The following is a 16,853-nucleotide window of genomic DNA, read 5'->3' as shown; positions in this document are numbered from 1 at the left end:
AAATGAGTAGTCTCCTTCCGTTCACACCCACTTGACTGGTATTGATTCAAGATTCAGCTGGATGCTGGGTGGCAGAAGGAAGGGAAGGTATTAGCTGTTGCCTGGGGACCAAGAGGGACCATCTAATGGCTCCATGTGAAATGAGAAGGCTTTCAGGTAGGTGAAATGACAGCCTAGGGTGAGAGGCGTGAGAAGAGGACAAGGGAGCCTCAGGCTGATCTGGGTGGAGCCACTGGACATTGATGATAGCTATTCACCACGTACCATCCAGCCATCTAAACACCATCCATCCACCCATCCATGCATCCACCCATCCATCCATCCATCCATCCATGCATCCATCCACCCATCTATACACCCATCCACAACCCATCCAGCATCCATCCACCCATCCATGCATCCAACCAGCCATCCATCCATCCATCCATGCATCCATCCATCCATCTATACACCCATCCACCATCCATCCACCATCCATCCATCTACCATCCACCATTCTTCCATCCACTATCTACCCACCCCCCATCCACACCTCCATTCATCCATGCATACAAGATGTGTTCACTGAGAGCCTACTTATTTGCACAGGGCCTGACACATGGTAGACAGTCATAAAACATTGGTGGATTGAAGCTGGGCACTGTGCTAAAGGTTGGGGATACAACTATGAACAAGATAGAAGTCTTTAGAAATCCTAGCGAGGGGTAGGGCTGGAAAAACAAGCAATTGCTGTACAGTGCATATGTCTCTTTGATAAGGGAGGCCCAGTATGCTATGGGGACTCAGGGCAAGAGTAATTAACCCTGGGGAGGGAGAGTACAGGGTGGAGGAGGAATTAGTATTGATCCCAGCTAGTCATGAAATTCAACTCTGGTTTGTTAAAACTATATTTTCTAGCCTTCTTTGCAGCTGGGGGTAGCAGGGTTGTCCGGTGCTGGCCAGTGATGGGATGTCTTCTTGGGGTGTTTCTGGGAAAGTTTTTGCTTCCTTTTATTTTAATTAATTAATTTATTTATTTATTTATTTTTATTTTTGGCTGTGTTGGGTCTTCGTTGCTGCACACGGGCTTTCTCTATTTGTGGCAAGCGGGGGCTACTCATTGCAGTGTGTGGGCTTCTCATCGCGGTGGCTTCTCTTGTTGAGGAGCATGGGCTCTAGGCACGCGGGCTTCAGTAGTTGTGGCACGTGGGCTTAGTAGTGGTGGCTCGCGGGCTCTAGAGCACAGGCTCAGTAGTTGTGGCGCACAGGCTTAGTTGCTCCGTGGCATGTGGGATCTTCCCAGACCGGGGCTGGAACCCGTGTCCCCTGCATTGGTAGGTGGATTCTTAACCACTGCGCCACCAAGGAAATCCCTGCTTTCTTGATAAAAGTGACAGATAAGGCTAGGGCTGCCCCTCTCCCTTTCTTCCTGCCTTGAAGACATCATAATGTTTAGATCTGTGGCACCTATCTTGTATCCATGAAGTTACATGGATGAGGACAAAAGCCATCATGCCAAGTAGGATGATGGAGCAGAAAGATGGAAAGATAGAAGACCATGGCAGTCTGGCACACTCTCCTGTCTCCTTCTTCTGGTTCCTAAGGGGGACTCCTTGCCAATTTCATGTGTTCTTGGTGAGGTTGACAGTAGTGGTACCCTGCCGACCGCCCCTGGGTGAGCTTGTGAGCCAGGCTGACCAATCAGAGTACACTTTTCACCAGCCAAAGTGTTTGGTTCAGGGATGGTTGGACAGGGCCCTCAGAGTCTTCCCTGGGAATGATATGTGGTCATTGTTGGGATTGCTAAAATGAGAGGATACGAACCTGGGAATACTGGGAATATTGGAAAGACCCTGAATTAAGCATGAAGCCAAGATGGTACAAACTAAGATGGGAGCTGAGAAGAGAGATAGAGCCCTCATGACATGGATTGAGCTCTGGGATTCTGCACACTAGCCTTTGCCAGTTATGAGCAAATAAATACCCTCTTTTGCCTCAAAAAATTAAAGTTGGATTTCTCTGACATAAAATTGAGAAAGTCCTGACTCATACAAGGGGTCTTCTTGACAGTTTTCTGTTTTTTTTTTTTTTATTCCATGTAAGGGGATTCAGGAATCACTTGCATTCATTTATTTATTCATCAAACTTTCATAACATCTGACCCCGTACCAGGCTACATGCTAGGCCCTGCAGCTCCAAAGATGAATAACTAACTCTTGGCTCCTGGTCCCAAGAAACTCACAAAGTAGCATGATCCAGATTGAGAAAGGCCTCCAGGTATATGGGGTCTTCCTGCTGAGGCCAAGATGAGAGCAAACGCTGTTTTGCTCACTGCCATGTACCTGGCACCTGGCACACGAATTAGAAAAACTGTAGTCTGAGAGATGTAAGAGAGAAGGAAGAATTTCATGAGATCAAGAGCTGATAAAGGCTAGAGTGACTCAGTGATGGTCTGAGTTCCTGTCCTGCCTCTGTCACCCACCAGCTCTCTGGCCTTGGAGAAGTAACATCAACTCTCTGGACCTCTGAGGGGGTTGGGCTGTACCAGAAATGCTCAACCCTGTCTGCACATTAGAAAAAAAAGCACCGCGGCCTGGGCCTCACTCCAGTTCAATTCAATCATATTTTCTGGAGTGGGGCCCTGGCATTAGTGTTTTTTGAAAGCTCACTGGATAATTCTAATGTGCTGCCAGAGTGGAAAAACACTGCTCTAGGTTAGTTAGAAGCTTCTTGTGTCATAGTCAAATGATACTTTGATCTGAGTTTATGGGATCCTTTATATAGAGTAGGATTTCATAGAGGGGAGGAGGGAGATAGCATGAGGTCATTTAAGCCCTGATTATATTTACTATTTCATTTGTTCATTCTCTCCTACCTTCCTCCCTCCTTCCCTTCCTTCCCTTCCTTCCTTCCTTTCTTCCTACAACTTTTAGTTAAGTGCCTACAAGATCCCAGGCATGGCAATAGTCTGGTTGAGGCAGAGAGGGAGGAATAGGGAGGAAAACTAGAAAAGCATGTTGGGACTAAGATTTGAGGGGCCTGTATACTGATACTGAGGCTGCTTGTTTTTGCTATAAGGGTATAATTCAAGATTCATACTTAGTATGAAGTGTAGGCTTCTCCTTTGAAATCTTTGACATAAACTATAGCGCTCAGGTATTTGGTAACTATTCTCACCATCAACCACTTGGTTAAAAAAAAAAACACCCACCAGTGTTTATTTTCTCAAAACCTTAGGAGCCATTCTTCACTTCCAGAAGAAGAAAATGATGTGTGTTTATAGTGATCTAGCTCTGTGACAGCCATAGATATCCCCATATAATTCTCATGTTCAGGGACAGCCCTGATTTTAAATATGCTCTTCCAGTGAGACCATATATCTTGGTGTTCAGTTTTGCAAAATGGATTACCACATTTAGATAACCTGTAAGTTCTTAGGCTTTTTTTTTCTTTTTTTTGTCTCTCTTGAAAATATGCTTGTAGTTTATTATGTATGTGTGTATGGTATTAGGGTGCCAGGCAGGTGGTTGAAGTTGGAGGGGATTGTGTTGAATGTTACGGTATGAAAGACCTATACAAATCTTTGTTAAAACTGGTTCCTTTGAGCCAGGCTTTTATGGTGCCATACGGTGCCCTAAGTCTCTTAAACTGAGCCGTTGTTGTGTTCCCCATGTCACTCTGGGACCATATGGAGGCCAAGCCTACTAAGGGGGAGATCCAAAATGGCAATTCTCTTTCTCCCTTGAACTTGGCTGGTCCAAACTGCCTGGACCACGCAGCCTGGGTGTAGCCTCTGTGAGCAGGAGTTGTGGTGATGAAGCAGGCAAGCCTTATCCCCTATCAGCCTACGGTTACCTTAAGGGTAAGTGCCGGTTCTATTCTCTTAATATCCCTTCTGCATGATAATAGTGATTCCGGGAGCACATTGGATAAGAGCTCTGGCTCTGGAGTCAGACAGACCCAGGAAAAGCCCAGAGCTTCCACTCCTAGCTGTGTGACCTTAGGCAAGCTACTTAACATTCCTTTACAGCAGTTTTTTCTCTGAAAAGTGGGATTCTGATATTACTACTTAGTAATGCTGCTGGGAGGGTCAAATAAGACACAGGTGTGAAGTGGGATGGTTGCAGGGGAACCCCGGATCCACGTCAGTTATTATCACAGCGTCCAGCTCAGTGTCTTGTATAATAGGTGCTCAGCAATTGAATACATTTCCCTGGTGGATTCATGCTTTTTTAGTCTTGGACGCTAAGACTACATTTCTTTTTTTTTTTTTTTTTTAATTTATTTATTTATTATTTATGGCTGTGTTGGGTCTTCGTTTCTCTGCGAGGGCTTTCTCTAGTTGCGGCGAGCGGGGGCCACTCTTCATCGCGGTGCGCGGGCCTCTCACTATCGCGGCCTCTCTTGTTGCAGAGCACGGGCTCCAGACGCGCAGGCTCAGTAATTGTGGCTCACGGGCCTAGTTGCTCCGCGGCATGTGGGATCTTCCCAGACCAGGGCTCGAACCCGTGTCCCCTGCATTGGCAGGCAGATTCTCAACCACTGCGCCACCAGGGAAGCCCCTAAGACTACATTTCTAAAGGGCAGAGACCATTACTTTCAGATCTTCTATGGGCTGTCTCTTCCTGCACAGGGCCCGGCATGTAGAAGGTGTTCAGTAAATATGCAGTGGGGGAAGTGTGGTGGATGGCAGAAGTCTAACCTGAATCTTGGTCTTAGCTGTTCCATTATGGAAATGATTTCACATCTCTGGGTCTCAGTTTCTTCATTGGTAAAAATGAGGAGTTAGGCACTAAATTCATGGTTTGGAGCAGGTGCCAGGTGCTTGATCCCAGAATATGGTCTGCAGGAGATTTTCAGTCAAACGCAACAAAACAAAAATAAAAATTAGAAAAACAAATAACAGTTTTCCTGAATTCACTGGCATTTGTGAGCTGGTTGGCCAGCAGGATCTGACATGACCATTATGGACCCAGATGGGCTGGGTATCCCATGTACAAGATGGGAATTGAGCTATTCAAGTCTAATTTCAATACAAGTCAATGAAAAAGTCACAAAGGCGGGGCACTCTGAAGGAAATTATAATAGGTATGATAAAAGCTTATGAGATATTTTTTAAATTAACTAATTAATTAATTTTATTTATTTATTTTTGTCTGCTTTGGGTCTTTGTTGCTGCGCGCGGGCTTTCTCTAGTTGCGGCGAGCGGGGGCTACTCTTCGTTGTGGTGCGCGGGCTTCTCATTGCGGTGGCTTCTCTTGTTGTGGAGCACAGGCTCTAGGCGCGCGGCCTTCAGTAGTTGTGGCACGTGGGCTCCGTAGTTGTGGCTCATGGGCTCTAGAGCGCAGGCTCAGTAGTTGTGGTGCATGACCTTAGTTGCTCAGCGGCATGTGGGATCTTCCCGGATCAGGGCCCGAACCCGTGTCCCTTGCAGTGGCAGGCGGATTCTTAACCACTGTGCCACCAGGGAAGCCCTATGACACATATTTTAAAATCATGGTTTACCACTGTACTCAAAAAACAATTAAGGTTAACTATATGCCACACGGAATTTTCTGATCCCATGGACCATTACTGAAAACATTGGTTGTAGGAGTGGTCAGCTTGAGCAGGGAAGAGTATTCTGTCACTGACATTGTTTAGAATTGCCGGTGCATGGTGGTAATGAAATTTCTTAAGTGGGTCTTATTCTTATTTTTAAGTTCTTTTTAGACACTGCACCTCCTCATTGCATCAGGGACCAGATGCCCCCTGCCCTTGGTTTGCCATGGATTGAAAATATTTGGGTGCCCTTGGACTAGATCTCTTACCGCTTGAACATCATTAAATTCTCAGCACAAATTTCATTCTGTTCGAGAGACCTAAAGTAGCCCTGCCCTACCAACCTGCACAGTCACTATTCCGTGTTTTAAAATCAACTTGACTGGGGTTTAATTAATGTGCAGGAAACTGTATCCATTTAAAATGTACAGTTTGATGGCTTTCGTTATATGTATACATCCATGAAACAGCCACCACAATCAGGAAACAGAGCATTTCCTTCACTCCAGAAGTTTCCTCTGGGCAGTCAGCCCATCCTTCTCTCTGCCCTCAGCCCTAGGCAACCACTGGATTGTTTTTTGTCAATATAGAGTCATTTGCATTCTCTAGAATGATATAAATAGAATCATACAGCATGTAGTATTTTGCATGTGCTTTTTTTTGCCCAGCATAATGATTTTGAGATTCATCCACGTTGTTACGTGTATCAGAATTTCATTCCCTGCTATTCCATTGTATGGATATACTACTGCCATTTGTGTATTCATTCTCCTGTTGATGAGCATTTGGGTCATTTTCCGTTTTTGCCTATTGACGTCAGTCTGTTTCATTGTCTTCATTGCATTGTCACTATCTGAACTTTTCTTCATCTGTTTAGTTGTTTTTGGTTCCCCTCTTTTCCCCAAAACAAACAGGACCTCATCTTCTAGTTCTCCACTTTCTCTGCAGTGCCTGACACATGATGGGAGCTCAGGATTGAATAATGCGAGGAATTTCAACGTTGGGCTGTACTTGGAGCATTCCTGAGTTCAAATACCTCCTGCACTATTAACTTTGTGACCTTGAGCAAATTGCCTCACGTCTCTAATTTCAGTCACTTCATCTGTAAATTGAGCATTGTCATACTATCTCACAAGTATGCTGTGAACATAAAAGTAGATTTATTATTTTTTTTTCAAATAAATTTATTTATTTTTGGCCGCTTTGGGTCTTCCTTGCTGAGCGCGGGCTTTCTCTAGTTGCGGCAAGCTGGGGCTACTCTTCATTGCGGTGCGCGGACTTCTCATTGTGGTGGCTTCTCTTGTTGCGAAGCACGGGCTCTAGGTGGGCAGGCTTCAGTAGTGGTGGCTCACGGGCTCTAGAGTGCAGGCTCAGTAGTTGTGACACGTGGGCTTAGTTGCTTCGCGGCCTGTGGGATCTTCCCAGACCAGGGCTCGAACCCGTGTCCCCTGCATTGGCAGGTGGATTCTTAACCCCTGCGCCACCAGGGAAGCCCTAAAGGTAGATTATTAACCATGGAAAGTCAGTGGTGTCCTGTCTTATGAGTAATAATTCATGTAATTCGTTAATCAGTTCATCAACCCCATGAGGAAAGTACTATTATTATCATTCTGACCATTTCACAGATAAGAAAATTGAGGCAGGAGTTAGTAAGAGCAGAGCTTCACTTGTACCCAGCTGTTTAGCTTATGAGACTGTTCTCTCCATCGCTGTTATTCTGCTTCTCTAGGCTATTAAACCAGATTACATGTGAAGTGCCCAGCACAGTACCTGACACATAATAGCTTTGCAGTAAATATTCGTTTCCTTCTTCCTTAGGTATAAAGTCACAGAGCAAGATGCCAAACATCCCACCATTTACCTATCATTTCAGGACCATATGTGCAAAGTTGCAGCAGGTAAAATTCAATAGAATTTTGTAGACTGTGATACACCGCATTATTTTCATCCTCTTGACATTTTAGTTTCTTGTGTTGAGACATGATTTAAGTACTGGGAAGGATAATAAGTTTGTTAAGTAGATCAGTTTGATTACATATTTTTCTAGTACATTGATTGTGAATTTTTGTTCATAATTTGGCCCAGAAGGAGACTCTCTAGGCCCTTTTAAGGCAATCTGGGAGCTGGCCTGAGAGTGGGGTCTGATCCTGAGGGTGTCCACGTTAGCACTGTAAGCAATTCACAAACAACCACAGGAAACCAATCAGTGTCAAATGATCAGCCAGGAGCCAGTGCCAACCCTCAGGGAGGGAACAGCTATTTTCTTTTTTTTTCTTTCTTCCCGTTTTATTGAGATATAATTGACATACAGCACAGTATAAGTTTAAGGTGTACAGCATAATGGTTTGACTTACATACATCCATGAAATGATTACCACAATAAATTTAGTGAACATCCATCATTTCATATAGATATAAAATGAAAGAAAAAGAAAAAAATATTTTTTCCTTGTGATGAGAACTCTTAGGATTTCCTCTCTTAACTTTCATACATAACATAAAGCAGTTAATTATATTAATGATGTTGTACATTACATCTCTAGCACTTATTTGTCTTATAATGAGAAGTTTGTACCTTTTAAGTACCTTCATCCAATTCTCCATTGCCCCACCCCTGGGAATAGCTTTTTCTGATTTGGACCATACAGCACTCTGCTGAAAATAACTATTCAGCAATATTCTTGGAGCTACAGGCCGTGAACTGTGTTCATAGCTTGTTATCGGAGTGGCCAGTCTGCGAGAGACCCACAGGTCCAGAGAGGGGCTGGAGGGAGGGAAAGCCAGCTGCTGCGGCTCAGGGCAGCACAGCTCCGCCTTGGCACAGGGGAGGTGGGTGCAGGACAGGGATTGAAACCCAGGCCTGTTGCTGATCTGGGGGGACTTAAACAAGCCACACCCAGGCTTCTATGAGACCAGGTGGGGGGGAAAGAGCAAAGCAGTCGCTCTTTCTGCCCCCCATCATCTTCCAGTCTCACTGGGGAGGCAGGCACAGGAGCTAGCAAGACCAGTGCCTTGTGGGAGGATAACATGTGAGGGAGTCCCAGGCAAGGAGCATGGCATTCCCTAGGGCAGAGGGGCTGGGACAGGGGCTACCAAGGGCACCAAAGATAGTTTCTTGGAGTAGGTAAGTCTTGCTGTTGACAAATCTGTCCCAGGATGTATGACCCATGCTCAGAGGGCCTCCCATCCTTGGGTTAATGCTCTGCTCTCGCCATCTTGAAATTCTCAATAATTAAAAAAAAATGTATTCCCTTGACGTATAGTTGATTTACAATGCTGTGTTAGTTTCTGGTGTACAACAGAGGGTTTCAGTTATATATATATATTCTTTTCCATTATGATTTATTATAGGATATTGAATATAGTTTCCTGTGCTATACAGTAGGACCTTGTTGTTTATCCTTTCTATATATGATAGTTTGCATCTGCTAATCCCAAACTCCCAATCCATCCTTCCTCCATCCCCCCCCCTCCTCTTTGACAAGCACAAATCTGTTCTCTATGTCTCTGACTCTGTTTCTGTTTAATAGATAAGTTCATTTGTGTCATATTTTAGATTCTGCAGAAATTCTTATTAATTATGAACAAGGGGCTCCACATTTTCATCTCGTACTGGGTCCCACAAATTATGTCCTGATCATCTCTATCAGGTTACTTCCATCACTGATTATTTTTCCTCCCAATCAGGCTTCTCCTTTTAAAATTCCTCATCTCACCTAAAAATGCCAGCTTCTTCCCAGTCCTCTGGACTTCAAACCTCAAGACAGCTGTCACCCTTGCATCACCCTCTATGCCCAACTGATTGCCAAGATTTGAGGAGTATCCCTTCACGCACTTCACATCCTCGTGCTCTGCACAGTTTCCAGAGCCATACACCAAGTTCAGGCCTGTCTTGTCCTGTGTTAGAGTCTCTAGACCCTTGCTACTTTGTGTGGTCTGGCGACCCTCGGCATCAACATAACCTGGGAGCTTTTTGGAAATGCAAAGCCTTGGGCCCCACCCTAGATTTGCATTTTGACCAAACACTTAGATGATTCCTAGGCACTTTACAGTTGAGAAGCCCAGACAGTGGATTCTGGCTATATATTAGAATCACCTGGGGAGATTTTAAAACTACCAGTGATTGGGCCCCAGCCTTAGAAATCCTGATTTAAGTAGTTACCAGCAGTATGAACTTTTAAAGACCCCACCCCCTTTTCCACTTCTTTTCTTTATCTAGTGCTGTGTAACAAATTACCCCAGCACTTAGTGGCTTCAAACAACATGCATTTATTATCTCACAGTGTCTGTGTTCAGGAGTCCAGACACAGCTCAGCTGGACCCTCTGCTTCAGGGTCTCTCACAAAATTGCAATCAAGGTGTGGGCCCAGGGTCTCTCAGAAGGTTGCAATCAAGGTCAACTGGAGCAGGATCTGCTTCCAAGCTCACTCAGTTGTTGTTGGCAGGACTCAGTTCCTCACAGGCTGCTGGGCCGAGGGTCCCTGTTCCTAGTTGGCTGTTGGCTGGAGGCCACTTTCACTTCTTTGCCACTTGGGCCTTTCCCACATGGAAGCTTGCTTCATTCAAGTCAGCAAGAGAGAGAGTCTGCTAGCAAGAGGGAAGTCACACTGCTTTATAACCCATTCATGGAAATGACACCCCATTACTTTTGCCCTATTCTTTTTTTTATTGAAGTATAGTTGATTTACAATGTTGTGTTAATTTCTGCTGTACAGCAAAGTGATTCAGTTATACATATATACAGATTCTTTTTTTTAATATCCTTTTCCATTATGGTTTATCATAGGATATTGATTATAGTTCCCTGTGCTATACAGTAGGACCTTGTTGTTTATCTACTCTATATATAATAGCTTACATCTTTCTTTTGCCATATTCTGTTCATTAGAAACAAGCCACTAGGTCCAGCCCACACTCAAAAAGGGGAGAAGTACACAAGGATGTGCCTACCAGGAGGTGGGGATCATTGGGGGCTATCTTGGAAGTCTGCCCACCCCACCACCCAGGTGATTCCAGTATGTACCAGGGCTGAGAACCATTGCTCTAGAACAAGGATGTAAAGAAGCCCACCCCTTATCTCAGCTTGATTAAAGAGTAGTGAATCTAGAGTGATGAAAGTGATTATGAGGCTATATCTGGGCTCCATGGGAGCAGTGTGGTAGTTGAATAGTAATATCTGCCAAGGTCAAGGGATGTGGCAAATGTGGGCTATGCCATCCCTAGTCTACACTCTGCCAACCCAAATATAGACTTTGGGGGTAATCTAAAAACTCTCTCCAGTCTCCCCCAGTCCTCCAACAACAATAATTTTTTTTAAACTTGTTTGCAACATCAATTGTTCTAAGCCCAGTTGTATTTCTTTCCTCATAATACTGTATACAATAGCTAATACCTCTTGAGGACTTACTAAATGCAAGGCACGTGTCTAAGTGCTTTATATTTATTATCCCATTAAACCTCACCACAACCCTAGAGGTAAGTTACTATTAATATCTCCAACGTTTCCAGTGAGGAAATTGAAGCAGAGAAAGGTTAAGCAACCTGCCTGGGTCCCACAACTAGTAAATGGTGGAACTGAGAGTCAAACTTAACTGGTCTGCTCTTAAACCACTAATTTAATGTAAAAAAATCTTCAGTACCTACACATTTCCATTTATGTTTGTCATGACATTGCCATTAATAATAGTGAAAAAATGGAAACAACATACCTGTCCAATAATAGGGAAATGGTGACATAAATTATGGTACATCTCTAGGATGATCTATTATATTATATATATTATATTAAAAGGGATGCTTTTCAACAAATTTTAAAGATGTGGGAAAATGCACAAAATGATGTTAAAAGAAAAGGAGTTGTATATATCATTTAACCTCAGTTATGAAAATATATTTGTATATGACTAGAAGAAAAAATATAGCAGTATTTTTTTGTGGATTATGTAATTATGGTTGATTTTAAAAATGAACATAGTTTACGTACAATAGAATGGACAGATACTAACTGTCCAGTTCAATAAATTTTGATAACTGTATACACTTGTATAAATGTCATCCAAAATGAGAGCACATTTCCATTATCTGAGAAAGTTCCTTCTCCAGTTAATCTCCCTTCTGCCCTTGCCTTCTTGTCAGTACTACACTACCACCGTCCTCATTTTTATCACAGTAGGTTAGTTTTAATGACATGAAAAAAACCTCTGCCCTCTCCTTCAGAGTCTCACAATGTTGCAATCAAAATCAACTGGAGCAATTTGTCTCTTTTTTAATTTCATATAAATGGAATCATATTCTTTTGTGTTTGGCTTCTTTCACTCAACATAACATTTTAGAGATTTGTCATTATGTTATGTGTTTTTTCCTTTTTATTGCTCAGTAGTATTCCAGTGTATGAATATACCATGATTATTTATCCACTTTCTTATTGATGGACATTTGGGTATTTTCCAGATTTTGGCTGTTATGAATCAGTTTGCTATGATTATGTTTTGTCTTTATGTGATCATAGTTTTTCACTTCTCTTGGGTTTATACCAAAGAGTGCAATTGCTGGGTCATAGAACAGATGTACATTGCACTTTATGAGAAAAGAAAAAGATAGTTTTCCAAGGTGGTTGCACCATTTTACATTTTACTTCCACCAGAAGCGTATGAAAGTTCTATTGTTTGTACATCCTTGCCAACAACTGGTCAAGTCAAATTTTTATCCAGTGTTGTGGGTGTGAAATGATATTGTGTTTTATTTTGGAAGGAGAAAACCCTCTTTAACCTGGTTTCAAGGTTGTCTCATAGATAATTTCAAATACCATCCCAGGCTCTTCTGCTTACCCCCTCTATGTGTTCTGTGTCCTATTAGAATTGGACTTTTCTTGTGCCCTAAACCTTGCTTTCCTGCCTCTGTAGTGGTTGCAAAATTGAGGGCGAGAGGGTTAGAAATGTAGAGGGAGGGGAGAAAGAGGAAAACAGGGAAAGGGAGACAGAGGCAGACATATACAAAAGACAGAAAGAGGCAAGGTGGCAGAGAGATGGGATTAGACAAAGATGAGAAAAATAAAAGAAAGGAGGTAGGCACCAGATAAAGGAGGAGGGGGACAGTGGGACAGCAGGAAAAGTGATAAGGAAAGAGAGTAAGAAGAAGTGTGCATGAAGGGAGGGGACAAAAAAAGGAAGTGAAGCGGGACATGGAAGGGAAGGGAGGATGGAGACGGGACATGAAGAAAGGGAGGAGACAAAGGGAAAAAGAGAAGCAAAATCTTTCCCGCACCACCCATCCAGTGGGCAGCCTTGGATTGTCCCAGCCCTGGAGGGAAGCTCATTTGCCAGCGAGATCTGTCTCTGCTCCTGGTGGGCTGATGCCCAGGAAGCAGCGCTGAGTTGTGCTGAGAACATCCCTCATTAATATCAGAGGCCCCAGCCAGCTCTAATGGCCCCTGAGCCTCGTGGGCTGCAGAGGGACCAGAGAGCTTACATGTTGGTTGGGCAGATGCCCGGCTGTGCTCACAGAGAGGACACTTCCCTGGGCTAACCTGGGGTCTGATGCCAGGCCAGGGCCTTGAGACTTCTGAGTCATCTGGAAGGCAAACAGTAGTTCCTTTGGAGTGATGGAAACATGGTGAGTCCAGTTCCCTCTCCTGGGCCTGACTAGGGTGACAAGCAGCCCATTAACTATAGTTAATGGTCAGAGAGAAGCAGCTCATGGCAACCGTGTCATTTGAGTCAGTCCTTTGGGTACATTTGGTCAGTCAACAGAAACTGAATCTTGCCCAAATCTCACCTGTCGTCAAATAGCTCACAGTCTAGTCAGAAAGAGGTGACAGTAAACGAAATTACTAAGACTTAAATATGTGCTATAAGAGATAAATATGGTAGTAACTCCTTTCAAACCTCAAAAGCTCAGTAAAGATTTATTTATTTAATGAATAAATGAATGTTCAACCCATATATCCAGTAACACCGAGGAAGAAGGGTTATTGATGAACTAATCCTTTGCACAGGATTGGACACATGATGGATGCCCCAGTTCAGCTTTATTAAATGAATGGCTGGTTACATTTTACTGCAGGGGAAAATGAGATACTTCTCAGGAAAGTAGCACTCTAAACTGCTGTCACTCACTAGTACTTTAACATGTCCATTTTTGCTGATATTTACAAATCACATTAGCTCCCTTAAAACTCGTATCCATTCTGTGAGTTGGGCAGGGCTGGAATCACCATCTGCATTTACAGATGAAGAAATCGAGGACCAGACAGGCTGGGTGTTGCCCGTTGAAGTCCTAAAGCCACATCTGGAGTGCAGGGCTCCTAACAGCTCAGCCAGTTCTCTTTCTCCACTCCATGTGGCCATCCTCATGTTCAGTAACAGCTAACGGAGGGGGAGGTCTGATGCCATTGGGGCTTTGGGGGGAAGGATTATAGTGGTAGAAGTGGGAACTCTGTGCTGGCACTAAGGGAGCGGCTCTTTAGAAATGATTTCATGTAACTATCACAACAGCCTTATGAGATGGGAATTGTTAGTTAATTAATTTATTTATTTATGGCTGAGCACAGCACGTAGCTTGCAGGATCCTAGTTCCCCTACCAGGGATTGAACCTGGGCCACCACAGTGAAAGCGCCGAGTCCTAACCACTGGACCAGGGAATTCCGCAGCGCCCCACCCCCACTTTTTTTAGACTTAAGGAAATATAAGCTCAGAAATATCGAGTAACTTGTCCAAGGTCAGAGCTGGAATTCAAACTAGATCTGTTGTACTTTGAAGTTCACATTTTTTCCACTGCATCATGGTTACTCGAGGTGATTTTGGAAAGAGATGAGCAACGTGGTAACATCGAAGTTTCTGAGACTCTTCAGCAAATCACAGTTTCTCTGGCATGGGGTGGGAATCGAAGGGTGGAAATTGTGCATCTCCAGGCCTCAGGGGCACTTTGGGATTTCCTCCCTGTGGGGTGAACACACTGGATTTTATTTGGTTCCCCCGTTCCCCCCTCCAGCGATAGAAAGAGTAAAAAGTCCTCATTAGCTGGGGTAGCTGGGCTTCCTTGCAAATTTAGGGACAAACCAACCAATCAAGTTTAAGTGGGACAGAGGAGGGGAAGGGTTTGAGGGGAAAGAAAATTACCCATAATTCTCTGAGGTAGATTACGTCACACCTGCAACCAGCCTGGGGAATTTCAGTGCCTGTGAGGATGGCCCAGCTTCTCTGCTCAACTTTCTCCCCTTCCCTCCATCTGCTTCAGTCCCCACCCCCAGGGCCCATCCCCAACTCTGCTGTTACCAAGAGCAACTCTACCTCAGACATCTTAAACGGCTTTCTTATGGTCTCCTTCCCACTGCCATTTTAATACTTATAGAAACCTCCAGAGCCTGGGGTCTGGGCCCTGATCTGTCTGTTACACTTCATTCTGTTTGTCAGTGTGTATTAATAGTCAGGGCTTTTCCAGTGGCAAATGGTAGGTACCCATTTTACACTTGCTCAGAGAGAAAGAGTTTTGCTGACTTTTTAACTGGCAAGGACAGGGGTACGATATCTAGGGTTAGAGGAGCTTGTCAGACTCAGGGTCCCTGTGTACAACTGTTCAGCTTGTATACTGCACAAGGGCACCACATCTAAGGGGGGGCCATTCACATGGCATTGTATGTGAAATACATGCCATTCACGTACTAACCCGCATGAGGTAGGTGAGACGGTTTCAGCTGAGTCCTGGAGCAGTGAGGGAGAATCCCCTCTTTAATAAAGCCACATTGGCAATCGAAGCCCTAAACAAGCTCAGGAGATATGTTCACACAGGTGCAACCGTGCATGTCCCAACCACTTCCTGCCTCTCCTAAGACTGCTTCTCTCACCTGTGGCTCTCAGAGACACGTTCCTGTCCCCCTGCCCTCCAACTCCAGCCTGCCTCAGAGGGCAGGATGGCCACTGGGGCTAGAACGTTCCTTCAGGGTGACTGAACATGGCAGAGGGCATAGCCACCTCTGTTTCTATTTCCAGGGCTCATGACTTAGGGTTGTTCAGGTTGTACTCTGATATATATGTATATATGGGATATATATGTGATATATAATGATATATATGTGTATATATATGGATGTGTATGTATATATATATACACACATACACACACATACTTTTTTTTTTTTTTTTTTTTTTGCCGAGTGCTGCGCAGCATGCAGGATCTTAGTTCCCTTACCAGGGATTGAACCTGGGCTCGCAGCAGTGAAAGCGCTGAGTCCTAACCGCTGGACTGCCAGGGAATTCCCGGTACTCTGATATATTAACATAGAGCTTTTCTAACTTGAGGCAAAGGTGCTTTTCCCTAATTCACACAAAGGTGTTATATAGGCTGGGATGACCCTGGCCAGTGTTTTCATTTCTATAAGGAGGCCCAGCAGGCTTTAAGTAGGGGTATGACCCATTTATAGAGTTCCAAATTGCAATAGGTGTCATTGATTTCTGTATGCCCACCTTCAAACTATCAGGTTCCAGAGTGATCTTTCTAATGTACAAATCCAGTGATATTGCATGAATGAATCAAAAGAGTTATTCAGGAACAAAGAGAAAGGTTGTCAAGCTGCACTGAGGGTCCAGCTGAGATAAGAAATAACGAATTTGCAGAGCCGCCAACTTGCACTGCTGTGTCATGTTCTCCAGCAACAGACCAGCAGAAAAGACAGGTCTGTAAGATGGAGACAGAGTCAGAATTTTGCCATGTCAGACTCGAGAGTGAAGAGTGCTGGTGAGAGAGTAACTTTGATGACTCACCACAGCGGTGAAGGTTGGGTAAGAAGGAGCATAGCACAGTGCTTTCGTCTCTCAGCTCTGCTCTGTCATTCCCCACTGTTGTAGAGAGGGCTCCTCTGTGTGGTGAAGATGGTTGTGGTGAGCCCTAGACTTTCATCCTTCCAGTATAATTCTACAGGCAAAAGGCTGGCTTCCAGCTAGTCCCAGTTGCAGTGCTGGGAAGAACACTAATTGGCCTGCTGTGGGTCACATGACCATCTTGGGGCCTATCGTGGTCATGGGAGGGGAGTGGAGCACTCTGATTGGCCAGCCCTGGATCACATGGTCACACTTACTGTCAGGAAAGTGGGTGTGTCTTACTAGAAGACGGGGGAACACTCACCAGTGAGTAAAATTGGTAACTGTCATACCCATCTTCGCATCTTCTCATCATTCAACAAAAATGTACTGAGCAACCACCATGTGCCAGGCACTGTGCTATGCTCCTTCTTTTTTTTTTTTTTACAGTAACGTCTCAACTTTTATTGGCCTCCTGCTTCCCAGGGCACCCTCCTTCTGCAAACTCAGTGCCTCAGAACTTTGGTGTCTGAGGTCTC

The 16,853-nt window shown here is 44.2% G+C and overlaps 1 protein-coding gene across 1 annotated transcript; it reads left to right on the top strand.

Annotated features, from left to right (window-relative positions):
* Positions 1-2: 2 nt before the first annotated feature.
* On the top strand, positions 3-16,847 carry LOC309636681 (uncharacterized protein; the record flags this gene model as incomplete). Its single annotated transcript, XM_082410088.1, has 4 exons — positions 3-156; positions 7,339-7,418; positions 10,409-10,535; positions 16,765-16,847. Exons 1-4 carry the CDS (start codon positions 126-128, stop codon positions 16,845-16,847), a joined length of 321 nt encoding a protein of 106 aa, XP_082266214.1. The 5' UTR covers positions 3-125.
* Between the last annotated feature and the right edge of the window lie 6 nt (positions 16,848-16,853).

The sequence above is a fragment of the Balaenoptera physalus genome, assembly GCF_965194825.1.
Source record: "Balaenoptera physalus genome assembly, chromosome: 10".
In the NCBI taxonomy this organism is placed as follows: Eukaryota; Metazoa; Chordata; class Mammalia; order Artiodactyla; family Balaenopteridae; genus Balaenoptera; species Balaenoptera physalus.
This window is presented reverse-complemented; position numbering and strand designations above follow the sequence as displayed.